This window comes from Oncorhynchus kisutch, linkage group LG5, assembly GCF_002021735.2.
Source record: "Oncorhynchus kisutch isolate 150728-3 linkage group LG5, Okis_V2, whole genome shotgun sequence".
Classification (NCBI taxonomy): domain Eukaryota; kingdom Metazoa; phylum Chordata; class Actinopteri; order Salmoniformes; family Salmonidae; genus Oncorhynchus; species Oncorhynchus kisutch.
The window spans coordinates 14,052,458-14,070,604 of record NC_034178.2 but is presented as its reverse complement, the minus strand read 5'-3'; the positions used below and the strand labels follow the sequence as shown (position 1 = coordinate 14,070,604).

The 18,147-nt window shown below is 49.5% G+C and overlaps 1 protein-coding gene across 6 annotated transcripts in view; it reads left to right on the top strand.

Moving 5' to 3' along the window:
• LOC109890686 (B-cell CLL/lymphoma 9 protein) overlaps positions 1–17,732 on the top strand; it is a 109,163-nt gene extending 91,431 nt beyond the window's left edge. For 5 of the 6 annotated variants that reach the window (XM_031824527.1, XM_031824528.1, XM_031824529.1 and 2 more), the window contains 8 exons: positions 1,143–1,507; positions 3,313–3,626; positions 5,803–5,913; positions 6,600–6,762; positions 9,407–9,500; positions 9,845–12,125; positions 12,383–12,631; positions 15,286–17,732. In XM_031824527.1, coding sequence (XP_031680387.1) covers positions 1,215–1,507; positions 3,313–3,626; positions 5,803–5,913; positions 6,600–6,762; positions 9,407–9,500; positions 9,845–12,125; positions 12,383–12,631; positions 15,286–16,418 — 4,638 coding nt within the window. In that variant the 5' untranslated portion in view covers positions 1,143–1,214 and the 3' untranslated portion in view covers positions 16,419–17,732. The remainder of the gene's footprint in view (positions 1–1,142; positions 1,508–3,312; positions 3,627–5,802; positions 5,914–6,599; positions 6,763–9,406; positions 9,501–9,844; positions 12,126–12,382; positions 12,632–15,285) is intronic. The other variant, XM_031824530.1, reaches the window with a different exon arrangement.
• The last annotated feature ends 415 nt before the right edge of the window (positions 17,733–18,147 follow it).

Below are 18,147 nucleotides of genomic sequence, written 5' to 3'. Positions count from 1 at the left end.
GATTGTTAGTCTAGTATCTGTCCAGCACTTTGAGATATCAGCTGATGTACGAAGGGCTATATAAAAAATACATTTGATTTTAAATTTGATTGATTTGAATTGTGTTTTGGTGGTTGTGGCCAAGCTGAAGTTACAGCCTTATTTTCATTTGGATGATTCTCTCACTGGTTTCAGGCTCCCACCCTTTAGCCAGAGGTGGCTTATGGAACCACTTGCATCATTAGAGTATCTTGGAAGCTTTCCTGAATATTTTATGCTATCTTAACAGTGCAGCTTTATGGAGGAGTTTCTCATATCCCTACCTGAGGGTAGTGAGCAATACTTAAAAAAAAGGAAACGTTTTATTCACACTGAGAATACACATTGACACCCACATGCATACACATACACACACACACACACCTATGCCTTCATTCACGAACCAGAACTAGCATGCTTACCAGTGCACATGGGAGACTAGCTCCTTCTCACATACACAGGCAGTGTCTGTATCCCAAATGGCACCCTATTCCCTACACAGTGCACTACTTTTGACCAGAACTCTATGGGCCCTAGTCAAAAGTAGTGCACTATTTGGGGAATAGGTTTCCAGTTGGAATGTAGACCGTAACAAAAGCGGGGATTCTTCATTTCCACGTGCAGGGTTGTGGTTGTTGTTGGGGGTAGGGTGTCTGGGTGTGCATGTTCTCAGAGCACAGGGAACTGTCTCGTGATAGTGATTCGGAGAAAAAGGGCTCTGGGAGAGAGGAGGATGACATGCCAAACAAGGTTACACGCATACCACTTAGAATAACGCCATGCATTAGGATTGAATACTTAGTAGCATGTTAGTGTGGCTGTTCAAACAGAGCCTCTGTCTGTTTTCTCAACCCCTGGTCTAAGATACTGTTGTCCTGTCAGTTGGTATGGAGCTGTGCAATGTCAAACCAAGTAAGCGGTCATGATTTGGTTAGTTGTCTATGTCACCGGCTCGTTTTGAGTGACGCGAACCATCTGAGGAGATTTTATAATGCCAGGGGTGCCTGATACAACAGTGCCGTTCCAAAACTTTTGTAAGTCACCAACATGCACACATTGTGAAGTACCTTAACATTTTCTCCTGTTTTTCTTTTTTCCCTTCCCTCCACCCCTGTCTTTACCAGTGTGCCCAAGGACTGTGAGAGCTCCTTGAGGAGACTCCAGGCACACAACACCTCACACGTACTGACATCCAGATGATGCTGGAGGTGCAAGAGGAAAGAGCAGCAGGAAACTTCAGCAGGAAAGAGCGTGTCAAGAAGGAGCGGGACGAGGCAGGCCCGGACAGTGGCCGAGCCAATAGCAACACTAACCCCTCCTCTCATAACCACAACGCCGCCGGCACAGGCCACAGGAACCCCCGGGCCAAGGCCACACCCTCGGCCAGCCCGCACCAGCACTTGACTCCGCCCTCTGTCTCCCTGGGATCGCCGTCAATGCATTCCAGCAATCCCAAAGTGAGGAACTCCCCATCGGCTAACACGCAGAGGTGAGCTGGGTCCTTGTCTGCTAGTATGTCTCTCTCTTGGCTCTTTTAAAACAGGGGTACAACTCAACTTTTAAGGACAAATTATCCTCCGCTCCTGGGCTGCTCCTCGGGCCACAGGTTGTACATCCCTGCTTGATAACCTGCCAACCCGCTGCGCAATGAAAGAGTTTGAATGACTTCCAACGGGCGGCATATCTCAGAAGATTGCTGTATCATCTCAGCGTGGTTCTTGAGATGTTTAGCAGTTCTCCGGGACAGTCACTGCAATAAAGACGACCTAGAATGAACCTTTTGTCCTTCTCTGATTTAAGACCACCATGTTAACTGCCGTGCCATCTGACTCTCCGTTCTGTGTTGTAGTTATAGCGTGGTATTTATTGAATCCTGCCGAGCAGTTGGATCGAAGTCCTCCGCTCCTAAACCTGCTAAGAGGTCAGGCGCGCTCAGTTCTATCAGATCTGGCATCCTGTATGAGGTTACACGACGACCAGACTTGATGAACTACTCTGGCCTGTTAAAGCTTAATCTAGTGCAGCAGGTCCTGGCTATGCGTGAGCCCTGGAACAGTGACCTGAGTGTCTCCACCCTGCAGCTGCCTCTCTGCCAGCCCATCCCGGCCTGGCCCGTGCTGACTCAGGCCCTCTGGGACTAGTATAAAGGCTGCAGCTGCACTGCCAAAGCCCTGCTGGGGCCCGTCTCACAGTAGGCACGCCGGCCATATTGGCTCAATGTTTGGCTTCGGGTCCATATTGGCTCCGGTTTTGGCCGCAAGGCCATTTTGGCTAGGTTTTTAGGAGAGTGCTAGGGCTTATGTTTCACTGCTAGCTGGAAAGGGAGGCCGGGTAGGGTCCTGTTTGTAGATTGTTACTCCCATTGAGTGCAGTCAACTATTTTCGATCTGTCCCTGGAATTTTAGCCCAATGCAGTGATCATGCTGAACCTCGTACCACCAGCAAAGGATTCCGGCAGTTCTCGAGCTACATTAGTGTGTCGTCAGACCAGAGACGTAAGAGGAAGGCTGCAAATTCCATGAACTAAGTACACCAGACCCAGGTGTCTACAGAAGACGCATCCAGTTAAGTAGACCGGAACTGACAATTATTTTTCAATGCCCGAGTGAACTATCTTCATTTATCCACCATCTTTGGTCAGACTACCTGTTCCGTATCTGTTGTGCTTCCCTGTGTTCTACTTCCCGTTTCTCCTCCAACTCCATCGAGCAGCCCCCTTTTTTCCCCTGCTTTGTCCATGTGTAACTGGTCTCCATGGCAATGGGGCGAGTTGTGTTCCTGTCTCTAGGTTTCAGCCCAGCACAGGGAGAAATAAGGCTGTGTACTAGTGCCTATTTTTAACAAGGCACCGATTATATATTAACACCCCCCTCCACCTCCCCTGCTGTTCCCAACTCTGTCAACAAAGAATGGGTGAGGACTGGAGGTGGCCCTGTTTACCCTTTTTTTAATCACTCACCGGCGTGCGTCATGCCTCCCCAACCAGGATCTGGGCTGTGTTCATTAGGGCACGCAACAAAATGTTTCAGTCCATTTTCTAACACATTGGTGCCTAATGAACATGACCCAGCTGCTGGTTTAAGAGTGATGCTCTCTCAGGGCGGGGAGCTGCCTTGAGCCTCCCTCAGCCTGATAACGACGGTGGTTCGATGTAAATAATGGGTGTATTAGTTTCTACTATTAAGCGCATGTGATTAGACTTGTTTTTTTCTCCTTTTTTTGTTTGTTGAGATCAGCAATTGCATATAGTTTGATTTTCACCGACTAACTCTGGTTGTCTTTCCTCTCCATCAGCAGTCCCAAACAGAAGCAGGAGGCCATGGTGCGCTCCCCACCCGTCATGTCTCCCTCCAGCGCCGCCCAGATGGACTCAAAACTGCCCAATCAGGGAAAGCCGGGGGGCGCGGGCAGCCAATCGCAGCCCTCGCCCTGTGACCCCAAAGTTCTAGGCCCTAAGGGGCCCGTAGGGAGCCTGGGACTAAAAAACGGACAAGGCCTGAATGCAGGCAACGGGGCCAAGGGCAAAATGAAGAGGGAAAGAAGCACTTCGGTGGAGTCGTTTGAGCATCGTGACACTGGGACGAACAACAACGAGGGGGACCAGAAAGGTAAGGCCGAGCCCCTCCCCTACAACTAGTGATGGAGCCATCGACAGGTTTAAGTCTGTCAACCTAAAATAATGCTTTTGATATGGAAGACGGGGTAATGATCAACATCCCATGGCACCTACAGTATCACTACTATCATAATAGTCTCATGGGGCCCGATTCAGAGTTCAGATATGCACATGCTACTCTTACTGTCTTTTTGTCCAGAATCTCAAGGCAGATTATTGTCCCCGAGTGAAAATGACTGTTCATACCAAATAGTAAGAAAGTCCTGTTGAAAACCAGCATTTTCTTTTCACGTTCAACATCACCTTGTTCTCAACGGTACGCCGGGACTTCAACTAGTCAGAGGGGTGAACTCAAAGCGTCAAAATACAAGGACTGGGTCTAGGATGTTGAGGTGTGAATTATTAACTCATGATATGGAGTTGTCTGAGTGGGCTTTGTGACAGATATAGAGTTGTGTCCTTATAAGATGGCTCCCAGGCTTATCTGGCATGTCACGATGGCCCCCAGGACCCCACAGGGAATGTCATTAGTCACACTATTCTTGGTAGCTTTCGCCCTAGTAAGAGGTGTGTGTTCCTCCTCGGGGCTGGCTGTAGTGCTGCATTAAGACATCCACAACCCCGTTTATCTCCTGGTGGAAGATACTCTGTGAAGGCTGGAGCCTTGGAAGAAACCATCTCACTGTGTTCAAGGGGGTGTCCAGTCATTTTTCCCTTTAGTATTTCTATTTCACTGAGACATCTGGTGGTTACTACTGAGATTGCTGTTACTGAGCGGGATCTGGTTCTACGTCTTTCATGATATGAAATCATATAAATGTGAACAGAATTTTTCTTTTGGTATTGAGTCTACCACAACTAGATATTTTAGAGATGAATGAAAATGACAGTGGGGCAAATGGTAAAAGCATGTGAAAAGAAATGGGAATGGGTGTAGTGTATATTAATAAAACACACGCTCCCAGAATACCCCTCCGGACACGTCAGTATGATTGCTTAGTGTTAATGTAGGTAATTGTTGATTTAATTGACATGCTTTAGGTGTGTGCCAGTGGCCATTTGTTTGTGGAATGCGCGTCTATTGATGTAGCATGTGGATCATTCTGCACAGGGAGCTTCCACTGTAACGTGCGCGCGCACACACACACACACACACACACCGCCTCATAAAGTTTTCAGGCTCTTGGCCTCGGGGCCTGCAGTGCACTGCTCACAGCTGCTTGCCTGGAGGTGCCCACGGGTTTGGGTCTGGCGATAGGGACAGAAGGTTCTGTAGTTCTGAAAGTGAGTGGTTTGGTGTGTCGTCAGTGCACACTCCTAGTGATGTGAGACTGACTTCATTTTAAAAGTATATGTACAATGTCAGACCGGGAGCTGTTGTAGGGACGCAGATTAAACCTAGTCCTGGACTAAAAGTACTTAGACTTATTGGAGAGCCTCCATTAAGCACGCTGCTTAATCTGGGTCAGGGAAACCAGCCTTTAAAGTTCCAAATGCTATCTTAAATTAGTGACTGTTTGTGCATGTTTGGTTGTCGACATGTAAGACTTTGGGGTAAGAGTTAAGGGTCATATTCGGTTGGCACCGAAAACACTCAAAAATGGAGTGAAATGGGGCTGTACGATCTGAACACTTTTTGCTTTCCGTTGCACAACGTTTTGCCTCATGAACACAACCCAGGCCACCCCCCAGTGTCCCGCCGGGCTCTGTTTAAAAGACACCGGGCTAAATAATTTACACCCCCCCCCCCCCCCCCCCCAGTCTCTCTCTCTCTCTTAGAGATCAATCAGGCGCGCCCACTTTACCCCAAAATGCCTCACAGGCAGCTCGTCTCCCACCACCCATTGGCCCGCTGAGAGCATTGATCTGAACTAGTGAATAGTCAACACGTTATTTGGTCGTAGGTCTGTTTGTGCTGTTACAGCCAACTCATATTGTCATTGTCCATAGGATTTAGCAAGGCAGCACAAACGGATCTGAAACCAAGCAATGAATGCTGCATCACATTATTGTAAACCCATCAAACACCAGCTAGGCCCAAATGTGTTGTTCAATTACCTTCACATGTGCATGACAAAATCAGTAAGTTGTAATGAGTACAGCTTTATAGGTGTGCTTGATTGACACTAGCCAGACTTAGCTCATTCATCTCTCTCTCTCTGGTGTAGAGCTGGGCAGCCGAGCCAAGAGGCTGTGTGTAGCTGAGCGGCGGCAGCCCTACAGTGGAGCGGACTGGTGCTCTGGGGGCGAGAGTGACGAGGAAGACCCAGGGTTCTTTAGTAAGTACTGTAGCTACCTGGTCAACTGGTACCAGAGCTGTTTGTACAGTCTTACCAACTCCTATGGCCACTGCCACAAACAGTCCTCTGGCAGCGTTTACACAGGCAGCCCAATTCAGACCTCTTTTTCACGAATTGATCATCTGACCAATCGGATCAGCTCTGGAAAAAAATATGATGTGAGGAGATCTGATGTGACTGGTCAAAAGAACAATTATTGGAAAAAATGTCAGAGTTGGGCTGCCTGTATAAACGCAGCCAAACAGATCTGGGACCAGACCAGTGAACTGGGGTTGGGAAGGAACAGAAGCGTGATTTGCTCTGCGTGCTCCCCATGGCCCTCCTACATCAGATTACACAGGTCTAATGATCTGGTGTCAAGCGTCTCAGTGTAGGAGTGCTGATCTAGGAGCGGTGTAGCTTTTTAGATCACAGTGAATAAGACTACATGGACAGCGAGGAACTGATTCTACTCGGAGACGCTTGATACTGTATAGCTCATCTGAATAGTCTGTATTTATTGCAGGTTGTATTTATTGCAGTGAACACATCTGATCTCACATCGCTCCCGGAGAATTGTTTTAACGTCTAAGGAACCACATACAGCGATATTTTGAGATGCACAACTATGGTCTGGTCCATAGTGTTCTCTCATTCTCACCTCTACTTCCTGTTTCTCTCCCCAGACTGCAATTTGATAGAGATGAAGCCTTTGGACTCCAACAACGCGCTCAGCTCAGCCACGTCGACACACAATACCGTTGGAGGTCAGAGCATGGAGCTGGCCGGCAGCGGTCCCAAGCCCGGTTCAAAGGTTGTGTACGTCTTCACCACAGAGATGGCCAACAAGTAAGCTAGCTCTGGCTGTGTGTTTGTATGGTTGATTGGTCATTGTTCATGATCTGTACTTTTAAAGTATACCACACACTGAACTCTCTCTCCGGATTTAACAATGGTGGAAACTCCCTCAGGCCAATGCTTCTTTGACCAATCCGATGCTTTTAAATCTGACAAGGAGGGTGCTAGTTCACACTTCTGGAGAAAGGTGGAGACTAGTGAATGCATTCAAAATGAAGGTACCCGATGGAAACCTTAGTGTTGGGTGTTGTCCCCTTCCCTCCTGATTCTTCCGAGAGATCTAGCCAGTTCCCTGTCTCTGACCCGTGCACTACCATCTCCTCCTCACACACCCTTTACCCCGCACACACCCTGGTGTGCCCTGAGGAGCCTAGCCAGTCATCTGGTCATTGTGTTCTGCCGGTCACTGACAGACTGGCTGTGAATAATGACAGAGGGTCACCCAAACTCCGGGCTGTCCCCTAGTGGGGTGGTCCCATTTGTGTTGATGACAAGCTCCCCCCGCCACTTATCTGCCCTGAGTAGCCCAGCCAAGTGTGTTCTGTGTTCTGTTCAGTGTGTTCTGCCTGTCTCGACCTCTGTATGCTCGGCTATGAAAAGCCCACTGACATTTACTCCCGAGGTGCTGACCTGTTGCACCCTCTATAGCCACAATTTTTTTGGACCCTGCTGGTCGTCTATGAACGTTTGAACATCTCGAAGAACAATCTAGCCTTAATTGCTTTGTATTCTTTTATTCTCCACCTGGCACAGCCAGAAGAGGACTGGCCACCCCTCAGAGCCTGGTTCCTCTCTAGGTTTCTAGAGTTCCCTGCCTTCCTAGGGAGTTTTTCCTAGTCACTGTGCTTCTACATCTGCATCGCTTGCTCTTTGGGGCTTTAGGCTGGGTTTCTGTATAAGCACTTTGTGACATCTGCTGATGTAAAACTGACTTTATATATGCATTTGATAGATTGATGAGGAGATGGACAACAGGAGGCCCTGCCACTCGCCCCTAACCATGGAACGCTCAACTGTTTAGTTCACCTGTGTAGTTCAACTGGCTATTACTGATTTATAGTTGCTTGAACTCCCGCCCAGAACACATTGGCTGTGTTTACACAGGCATTCCAATTCAGATGTTTTGCCCAATCATTGGCAAAAGAGCTGATATGACTCGTCAGAAGACTGATTAGTAGGATTGAATCCTTGAGCTGCAGTGAACGGAGGACTCCTTCCTCGTTGGGGTTTTACGGTGGTGTGCATACCAGTATTGGGTGCATTGCCACCACCTTCCGGGCTGGAATGTTATGAGACGGATGGAGGTGTTCTAGATTCTGCACTCTAGTCTACATGAATGGAAGAAGTAATTGGAGAGAGTAATTGAGGCCGCTGTGGCCTTTTCGCAGACGGGTGATTATGGTTTCTGATCGTCTTGAGGGTTCTTCGTGGTTATTGCTGATTGAAACCAAGTATAGATGCCTTCCCTTTTCATCTTCGGTCCATAACTTTTGCCATTTGTCTGGGATTCTGAGGAGTGGTCCAAGGACTATGCTAAGCAGATGTATTTAAAGGCCCATATTTCACCATGCAGTAACTTAGTTAACAGAACAATAAGAGCTTTTTCCCTCCCCACTCAGACCACTCCCAGACAGTCCTGGCTAAATCCTTGCTTGAGAAATTGCCCTTTGCTAAGAAGGAGTTTTTTTTGTATCTTTTTGAGCGTTTACTTTTTAGTTTATTTATTTTTATTTATTTATTTAACCAGGTAGGCTAGTTGAGAAAAAGTTCTAATTTGCAACTGCGACCTGCCCAAGATCAAGCATAGCAGTGTGAACAGACAACAGAGTTACACATGGAGTAAACAATTAACAAGTCTCAATAACACAGTAGAAAAAAATAGTCTATATACATTGTGTGCAAAAGGCATGAGGAGGTAGGCGAATAATTACAATATTGCAGATTAACACTGGAGTGATAAATGATCAGATGGTCATGTACAGGTAGAGATATTGGTGTGCAAAAGAGCAGAAAAGTAAATAAATATAAACAGTATGGGGATGAGGTAGGTAATATTGGGTGGGCTATTTACGGATAGACTATGTACAGCTGCAGCGATCGGCTAGCTGCTCAGATAGCAGATGTTTGAAGTTGGTGAGGGAGATAAAAGTCTCCAACACAATGAGGTGTTGGCTTTAGGGATGATCAGTGAGATACACCTGCTGGAGCGCGTGCTACGGGTGGGTGTTGCCATCGTGACCAGTGAACTGAGATAAGGCGGAGCTTTACCTAGCCTGGACTTGTAGATGACCTGGAGCCAGTGGGTCTGGCGACGAATATGTAGCGAGGGCCAGTCGACTAGAGCACACAGGTCGCAGTGGTGGGTGGAATAAGGTGCTTTAGTAACAAAACATGAGAACATTCACAGTAAGGTACCTTATTGTTACCCCGAAAAGAAAAAAAATACCTGTTCGCATTGGAACTTGTTTAATGTCTTCAGTGGGTATTATTCACAATTGTGCTCAATATATGACTTTGATGATCGGCTTCAATTATTCATTTATTAACCTGATTTTGAAATGGGCCTCTTCCACCTGTTGCCTGTTTGAAACGCATGCGCACACACCTACTCATGAGTGTGCTCCGCTGTCTGCAGGGCGGCTGATGCGGTCTTCACAGGCCACTCGGACAACATCATTGCCTTCCACATGAACAACAACGGCAAGGGCAACAAGCCCCATCTACCTGTGGTAAGTCTAACCCACTTCAATACAAAAAACACGTTTGACGAGCCTATTATTTATCATACCATTTGGGGTATCATCGAAATCGGCCATTTTGCCGTTATCAGACCATTTGCATTGTGCCCCTTGTTGGTCTGGTAATATAATGTTATATAACAATGTTAAAACTTTAAGCATGTTTCGGACAATGTTATGATATTTGTCCAACTCAAAATAATTGTGTATTTTTTGAAGCTATATTAATTATGCACCCTGGCATGCTTTGATAAGCCTCTCAATGTGTACTGTCAGTGAGTGGGGACTTTTGGTAACCCCACCAACCCCTCTCTCGCCCTCACCCTGTGTTGTAGAATAATCATATGGGACCCCCCCGGGGTGACTCCAAGCAGCTGGGTGGAGCCCCCCAGCAGCAGTCATCTCACCCTTCTGACCAGAACCACCAGCAAGCCTCCAAAGCACCTCCACCAGGCCAACAGCAGCCAGCAGAGGCCCAGCCTCAGGGGGCCAAGCCTGGGAGCTTCCTCCAGGACGTGGCCGCCTCTGGGGGCATGGACTCTAAGAGTGGAAGCCCCCAGAACGGCACGCCCCACGACGCTAACAGCAACCCTGGAGGGACACCTGGCCACCAGACCCCTTCTGGGGCATCCCAACAGGGCTTCCCCTCTCTGGACCTTCCCAATGGCGCTGACGCCAAACTCACGGCCCAGCAGCAGCAGCTGGCACACGAGCTGATGTCCAGCATGGGGGACAACTCTGAGGGCCTGTCCCAGGAGCAGCTGGAGCACCGCGAACGCTCCCTGCAGACGCTACGGGACATCCAGCGCATGCTCTTCCCCGATGACAAGGAGTTATCCCTCAAAGACATGGTAGCCATGGGGCAGGGCAACCCAGGCGGGCCTCCTGGGCCCAACTCCGGCATGATGGAGGGGGGCCCCAAGAAACCTGGGGAGCAGGGCCCCCTCCAGGCCATGATGGCTCAGTCCCAGAGCCTGGGGAAGCCTGGAGGCCCTGTGGGGCCCCGGCCCGATGGCACTCCATTTGGGCCCGGAGGCCTCAGAGACATGTCATTCTCCCCGGACGAGCTGGGGCCTCCGCCTCCTGGACCGCCTATGAATTCTCACGGAGGGCCCGGCGGTGAGCACGGGGATCACACAGGGATGAACCCGGAGCAGATGGCATGGCTGAAGCTGCAGCAGGAGTTCTACGAGGAGAAGAAAAGGAAGCAGGAGCAGATGCAGCACCGGGGGCCCATGGGCGACATGATGATGCACCAACAAGGCCCCCGGGGCCCCATGATGCGCGGGCCCCCGCCTCCCTACCAGATCAATTCAGCTGGGGAGATGTGGGGCCCCGAGCACTTCCCAGAGCAGATGAGCATGGGACCCCGGGGCCCCATGCATCCCCACATGCAGAGGATGCCCGGCGGCTTCCCTCCTGGCATGATGAACCCGGGTATGGAGGGCGGCCCCAACCCCAGGGGGCCCCGGCCTGGAATGAATTGGCCCGACGACATGGGACCCAACATGGGCGACGGCAGGGGCTTCCTGCCCGGACAGGGGCCGTTTGTAGGGCCAGGGGGTCGGGTGGAGAGGTTCCCCAACCCACAGGCAGTGCAGGAGGCCATGTTCCAGCAGGGCATGGGGGGTGACAAGCAGGGCATGGGGCTGCCACCGGGCATGATCATGGAGATGAACAGGATGATGGGGGGAAACGGCCCCCGAGGGCCAATGGACGGCAACGGCCCTAACGGAGGAGGCATGATGTTTCCCAGAATGCCTGGCGATGTTGGCCCTATGAGCCCATCCTCCAGGATGGAGTTTGTCAAGGGCCTGGGCCGGGACATGGGCCCCGAGTTCAGCATGGGCCCTGGGAACATGAACATGGGGCCCAACCCCCAGATGATGCAGGCTAAGATGAGGGGGGAGCCTCCCATGAATATGAGCCCCGAGGAGATGATGAAGATGAGAGGAGGCTCCATGCCAGAGAACATGGGCCCTCAGAAGATGATGCAGGGGCCTCCCTTCCCTGACCAGGGGCACCACCCTGGGGACTTCAACATGGGCCCCAACCGCCACTTCCCGGGTATGGGGCCTCACGGGCCAGGGAACCCTAGGTGCCCCAGAGTTGAACCACCCTTCGGCCCTGACCAGCGAGGACCCAACCACGGCGGCAACGGTCGCCTCAGCCACATGCCCCCCAACTCGGGCCCGCCTCCCAACCAGAGGAACATGGGGGGCCGCAAGGGTCCTCAGGACATCCAGGGCGGCCAGGCTAACTCACCCAACATCAACCCCCTCAAGTCCCCTACGCTGAGGCAGGTCCAGTCCCCCATGCTGGGCTCGCCCTCTGGGAACCTCAAGTCCCCCCAGACACCCTCCCAGTTGGCTGGCATGCTCCAGGGGCCCTCGGCGGCGGCAGTGGCCGCGGCCGCTGCCTCCATCAAGTCTCCCCCCATGATGGGTTCGGCCGGAGCCTCTCCCGTCCACATGAAGTCACCCTCGCTCCCGGCACCCTCCCCAGGGTGGACATCGTCTCCCAAGCCCCCCATGCAGAGCCCAGGCATCCCCCAGAACAACAAGCAGCCCCCGCTCAGCATGACCTCACCCAACATGATGGGCAACGTGGAGCAAGGTGAGTCCCAGAAGTTTCTCCTCTGTTAGCTTTCCATCAATTCAGTTCAGTAGATTGTGCTTTATGGACTGACTCTTGACTTGAGATCTGTGCTTTTAACTCGGACTCAGGCAATGGGAGATTTGTGTGAAAGCTTGAGTGTAATTAGGATTCAGCCCTACGTGTGCTCTGCATAAGAAGATACAGTGGGTATTTATGTATCTGATCTCTCCTTCTCTTCCCTCCCCCCTTCTCGTCATCCTCTCCCTCCACTTCAGGAGGGAATGGTCCCACCACAGCACCCCCTTCCAGTAGTGCTTCCAGTCTCCCGTCTGGCAGCCCCTACGCCCTGCCCCCTGAGCCCACGATATCTCAGAACCCGCTGTCCATCATGATGTCACGCATGTCCAAGTTCGCCATGCCCACTTCCACGCCCCTCTACCACGACGCCATCAAAACGGTGGCGAGCTCGGACGACGACTCGCCACCGGCCCGCTCGCCGAACCTGCCACCCATGAACATGCCTGGTAAGAGCTCCAACATGCAGTTATATTTAGCATACAAACACACACAGCTGCACCAGAGAGGCTGTTTAGACCAGGCCATTTTCCGGTAAGGCATAACAAATCATAAATACCTATACATATCTGTATCCAAATTTGCACCTTTCCAATTTTCTTCTACACATACCCCTGGAGCCTAGAACATTCACTATACTGAGGCGTAAGTGTATGCTTAAAACTTCTCATGGGCAGGTGGGACGGTAGCTTCCCACCTGGCCCACATCCGATGAAATTGCAGGGCAAGAAATTCAAACTACAGTATTATAAATATTGAACTTTCATAGACTCACAAGTGTAATACATCAAAATAAAGCTTCACTTCTTGTTAATCCAGCCGCTGTATCAGATTTAAAAAAAGGCAAACCATGCGATTATCTGAGGACAGCGCCCCACATACAAACACATGAAAACATACAGTGCCTTGCGAAAGTATTCGGCCCCCTTGAACTTTGCGACCTTTTGCCACATTTCAGGCTTCAAACAAAGATATAAAACTGTATTTTTTTGTGAAGAATCAACAACAAGTGGGACCCAATCATGAAGTGGAACGACATTTATTGGATATTTCAAACTTTTTTAACAAATCAAAAACTTAAAAATTGGGCGTGCAAAATTATTCAGCCCCTTTACTTTCAGTGCAGCAAACTCTCTCCAGAAGTTCAGTGAGGATCTCTGAATGATCCAATGTTGACCTAAATGACTAATGATGATAAATACAATCCACCTGTGTGTAATCAAGTCTCCGTATAAATGCACCTGCACTGTGATAGTCTCAGAGGTCCGTTAAAAGCACAGAGAGCATCATGAAGAACAAGGAACACATCAGGCAGGTCCGAGATACTGTTGTGAAGAAGTTTAAAGCCGGATTTGGATACAAAAAGATTTCCCAAGCTTTAAACATCCCAAGGAGCACTGTGCAAGCGATAGTATTGAAATGGAAGGAGTATCAGACCACTGCAAATCTACCAAGACCTGGCCGTCCCTCTAAACTTTCAGCTCATACAAGGAGAAGACTGATCAGAGATGCAGCCAAGAGGCCCATGATCACTCTGGATGAACTGCAGAGATCTACAGCTGAGGTGGGAGACTCTGTCCATAGGACAACAATCAGTCGTATATTGCACAAATCTGGCCTTTATGGAAGAGTGGCAAGAAGAAAGCCATTTCTTAAAGATATCCATAAAAAGTGTTGTTTAAAGTTTGCCACAAGCCACCTGGGAGACACACCAAACATGTGGAAGAAGGTCAGATGAAACCAAAATTGAACTTTTTGGCAACAATGCAAAACGTTATATTTGGCGTAAAAGCAACACAGCCCATCACCCTGAACACACCATCCCCACTGTCAAACATGGTGGTGGCACCATCATGGTTTGGGCCTGCTTTTCTTCAGCAGGGACAGGGAAGATGGTTAAAATTGATGGGAAGATGGATGGAGCCAAATACAGGACCATTCTGGAAGAAAACCTGATGGAGTCTGCAAAAGACCTGAGACTGGGACGGAGATTTGTCTTCCAACAAGATAATGATCCAAAACATAAAGCAAAATCTACAATGGTTCAAAAATAAACATATCCAGGTGTTAGAATGGCCAAGTCAAAGTCCAGACCTGAATCCAATCGAGAATCTGTGGAAAGAACTGAAAACTGCTGTTCACAAATGCTCTCCATCCAACCTCACTGAGCTCGAGCTGTTTTGCAAGGAGGAATGGGAAAAAATGTCAGTCTCTATGTGCAAAACTGATAGAGACATACCCCAAGCGACTTACAGCTGTAATCGCAGCAAAAGGTGGCGCTACAAAGTATTAACTTAAGGGGGCTGAATAAGTTTGCACGCCCAATTTTTCATTTTTTGATTTGTTAAAAAAGTTTTAAATCTCCAATAAATGTCGTTCCACTTCATGATTGTGTCCCACTTGTTGTTGATTCTTCACAAAAAAATACAGTTTTATATCTTTGTTTGAAGCCTGAAATGTGGCAAAAGGTTGCAAAGTTCAAGGGGGCCGAATACTTTCGCAAGGCACTGTATTTCAACCAGGCAGGGGCGACACGAAAGTCAAAAATAGGGATATAAAAAATGCCTTGCCTTTGATCTTCTTCTGTTGACACTCCAAAAGGTCCCAATTACATCACAAATGGTCCATAAAAACATCAGTCAATAATAAGTTTCCCTCCATCAAAATGCACACAAAATAATTCCCAAACATTACTAAGAAACTTTTCCAAACAAGTCAAACAACGTTTATAATCAAACCTTAGGTACCCTAATACGAAAATAAACGATCAAATTTAAGACGGAGAATTCTTAGTCTTTACCGGAAAAAAAAACACAGAACGCGCTCTCGTCCTTGGTGTTTCGCCTGCCATATCAGTTCTGTTATACTTACAGATATAATTTTAACAGTTTTAAAAACTTTTGTGTTTTCTATCCAAATCTACCAATTATTCTAGCTTCTGGGCCTGAGTAACAGGCAGTTTACTTTGGGCATGCTTTTCATCCGGACGTCAAAATACTGCCCCCTACCCAAGAGAGGTTAAGCATTTCATGTTTTTGCTCTTTCTTTTATGGTTTGAATGTAGTGATCTCACCCTGCCTTGTCTCTCTGCTACCTCCTATAGGTATGGGAATGAACCACCACCCGGGCCACAACCGCATGATGGCTCCCACGTCACAAGGCCCCATGCCCGCTCTCAGCCCCATGGGCATGAACACCATGGGCTCCCAGCCCCTCTCCCACGGCATGCCTAACCAGATACCCTCGCCCAACCCGATGGGGGGACCACACCAGGGGCCCATGGGGCCGGGCATGATGGGGCCTCACGGCATGATGATGCCTGGCGGGCAGGACCCAGGGATGGGCAACCCTCAGATGATACCTCAGGGCCGTATGGGCTTCTCCCACCGAGGCCAGGGATTCCCCCCTGGCCACTCTCCTCCTCAGCAGGTCCCCTTCCCCCACAATGGCCCCGGGCCCCAGGGTGGTTTCCCTCATGGCATGGGCTTCCAGGTGGAGGGGGGCCCCATGGGCCGAATGGGAAACATGGGCCCCAGTGGGGATCCGGGCAGCATGTGTAAACCGAACACCCCTGGAGGAGGCCAGGACTTCAACATGTTCAACAATGATAACGACCTCCACGAGGTCATGCGAACAGGAGCCACCGGAATGCCAGAGTTTGATCTCTCCCGGATTATCCCATCGGAAAAGCCCAGCCAGACTCTGTCCTACTTCCCCCGCGGAGGCGATGGCCCGGGGGTGAAACCTCCTCACCCCTCCGGCCCCCAGGGCTTCCCTCCCCAGATGCAGGGAATGATGGTGGAGGGGAACCCCAGGATGGGGATGCCCATGCAGGGGATGGGGGGTCCGTCGGGCCCTGGCCACATGGGGGGGCCCCAAGACATGCCAATGGGGAACCCTGGCCACAATCCCATGCGGCAGCCACACCCGGGACACCCCGGCTTCATGCCCCAGGGCATGATGGGACCCCAGCACCGGATGCTGTCGCCGGGGCAGCAGCCAGGCATGATGGGAGGACCTGGGCAGGGGATGATGCAGGTTAAAGAGAGGGGGGGGCCCATGTACAATCACCCGGGCCCCGTGGGCTCGCCCAACATGATGATGTCACTTCACGGCATGGGTGGCCCCCAGCAGACTATGATGATGCCGCCTCAGATGAGGCCTCGCGGCATGGCAGGGGACATGGGCATGGGCTTCAACCCTGGTCCCGGAAACCCCGGGAACCTCATGTTCTGAGCTGCTACAGCCAAGTAGAAACTAAAGACCTAAACAAAGGAATACAAATGAGACTTGTGCTCTCTTAGGCGGTTGTTGTGTGGACTGGGGACACATACATTCACTCTGGCACATACTCACACATCCCGAGACACTTTTGGGCTGTTTTAGCAGTCTGTCGGGTGTGGTGGTGCAACTGCAGCGTGTTCCACTGAGGGGAAGGCGGATGTACACCATTTCAGAGGGGACTGATCTTTCTCTGTTTGGGGAAACGTAGAATGTACGGCACGAGTCTAAGCTCCGGTGTTCAACGGGCGGATAGGAAATGGGCCTCTTCATTAAAAACTCGAGGGATGACCCGGGACCAGAGGTCCGTAGTTGTACTGTTGTTATAAGAACAGCTAAACTACGAAATGTAAAGAACAATGAAGCATTAAAAACACAATGAACTGAATGAACAGACAAAAAGGTCACCGTTTTTTTTTGTTGTCTTGTTTTTTTTTTGTCCCATTTTTGGCTGTATGTTTACATCTCATCTCATCACTACCCTCCACAGATTCAATGCTCTTTGTATTTGCGTACTGTAATTGTGTTGTTAAAGGGATTTTACTAGTGACTTCTAGTTTGTTTTCCCATCTTCTTTTGTAAAGGAGGGTGGGGGTGTGGGGGTAGCCAAATGCCGCTGCAACTCCCACTCTGAAATGCTGTTTACCATGTAGGGGGGGGGGGGGGGGTCAAAGTATTTTAAAAACGGCATTTTCCTTTGTTACTCTACATGATATGCCAAATGATGACCTCATACAGATAATAGTATTATTAAAAGAAAGCACAAACATGATTTAACTGTAAAGAAAGCGTTTTCTTTTCTCCTGTTTTTGTCAAAAAACACTTGGTAGGAGGGGTGATTCTCTGGCATACGCAGTGAGGTGCTGATGAGGCCTGGTTTAGAATTGGATATGGGTTTGGGGGGGGGGGGGGGGGGGATGATGATGTCTGTCACACCTCAAACCCCTCTCAGCCCTAACGGACAAACAGACACGGCAGTAAGCAAAGCCTCTGCTCTCACCCTTCTAGGCTAGGAGTACAGAGAGGAGAGTGAAGAAGAAGCAGCAGCCTTAACCATGTCTGGATTACTTGGAGGGGTGACCATGACATTTTGCAGAATTAAAAAAATTAAATAATAATGTCACAAAAAAAACTAACAGAAAATGAGGTCATGGGTTGTATCTGTGTCCCTGCCTCTCCTGTGTTAACACATTTGTCATGCAACTCCATTGAATTTGGTACAGGGCTGTGGTGTTGGAAGACAAATAAAATCTATTGTTTGGTATACAAGTGGCCTGTGTTGTGTCGTATACTGTTTTCCCCCTGGCACACCAGTCAATCACACCTTTTGGAGTCGTAATCGACGTATGATTAATGTCATGTTCCATCATCTATACGGAAAAATCCTTTGTGTCCATTACAATGGACCTCACACTGTATGGAGCAATGTGGCCACCTAGTGGAGAAACTCTGGTCAGTGGTGCTCACATCCTGTTCTTAGAGTTCCAGGGCCCAATGCCAACAACTCTCCTATTGTGGTACTCCACTCCAGTGGTTCTCAAACTTTTTGGGTTACTGTACCCCCAAGCACATTTTGTTCCCTGAAGTACCCCCCCCGTGTGCATTTCACCAGTAAGCCTATGGTCTTTTGAGTCTCTTCGAGTATTCCCTGTGGATAGGGTTACCTGGTTGAACTACTGCTCAA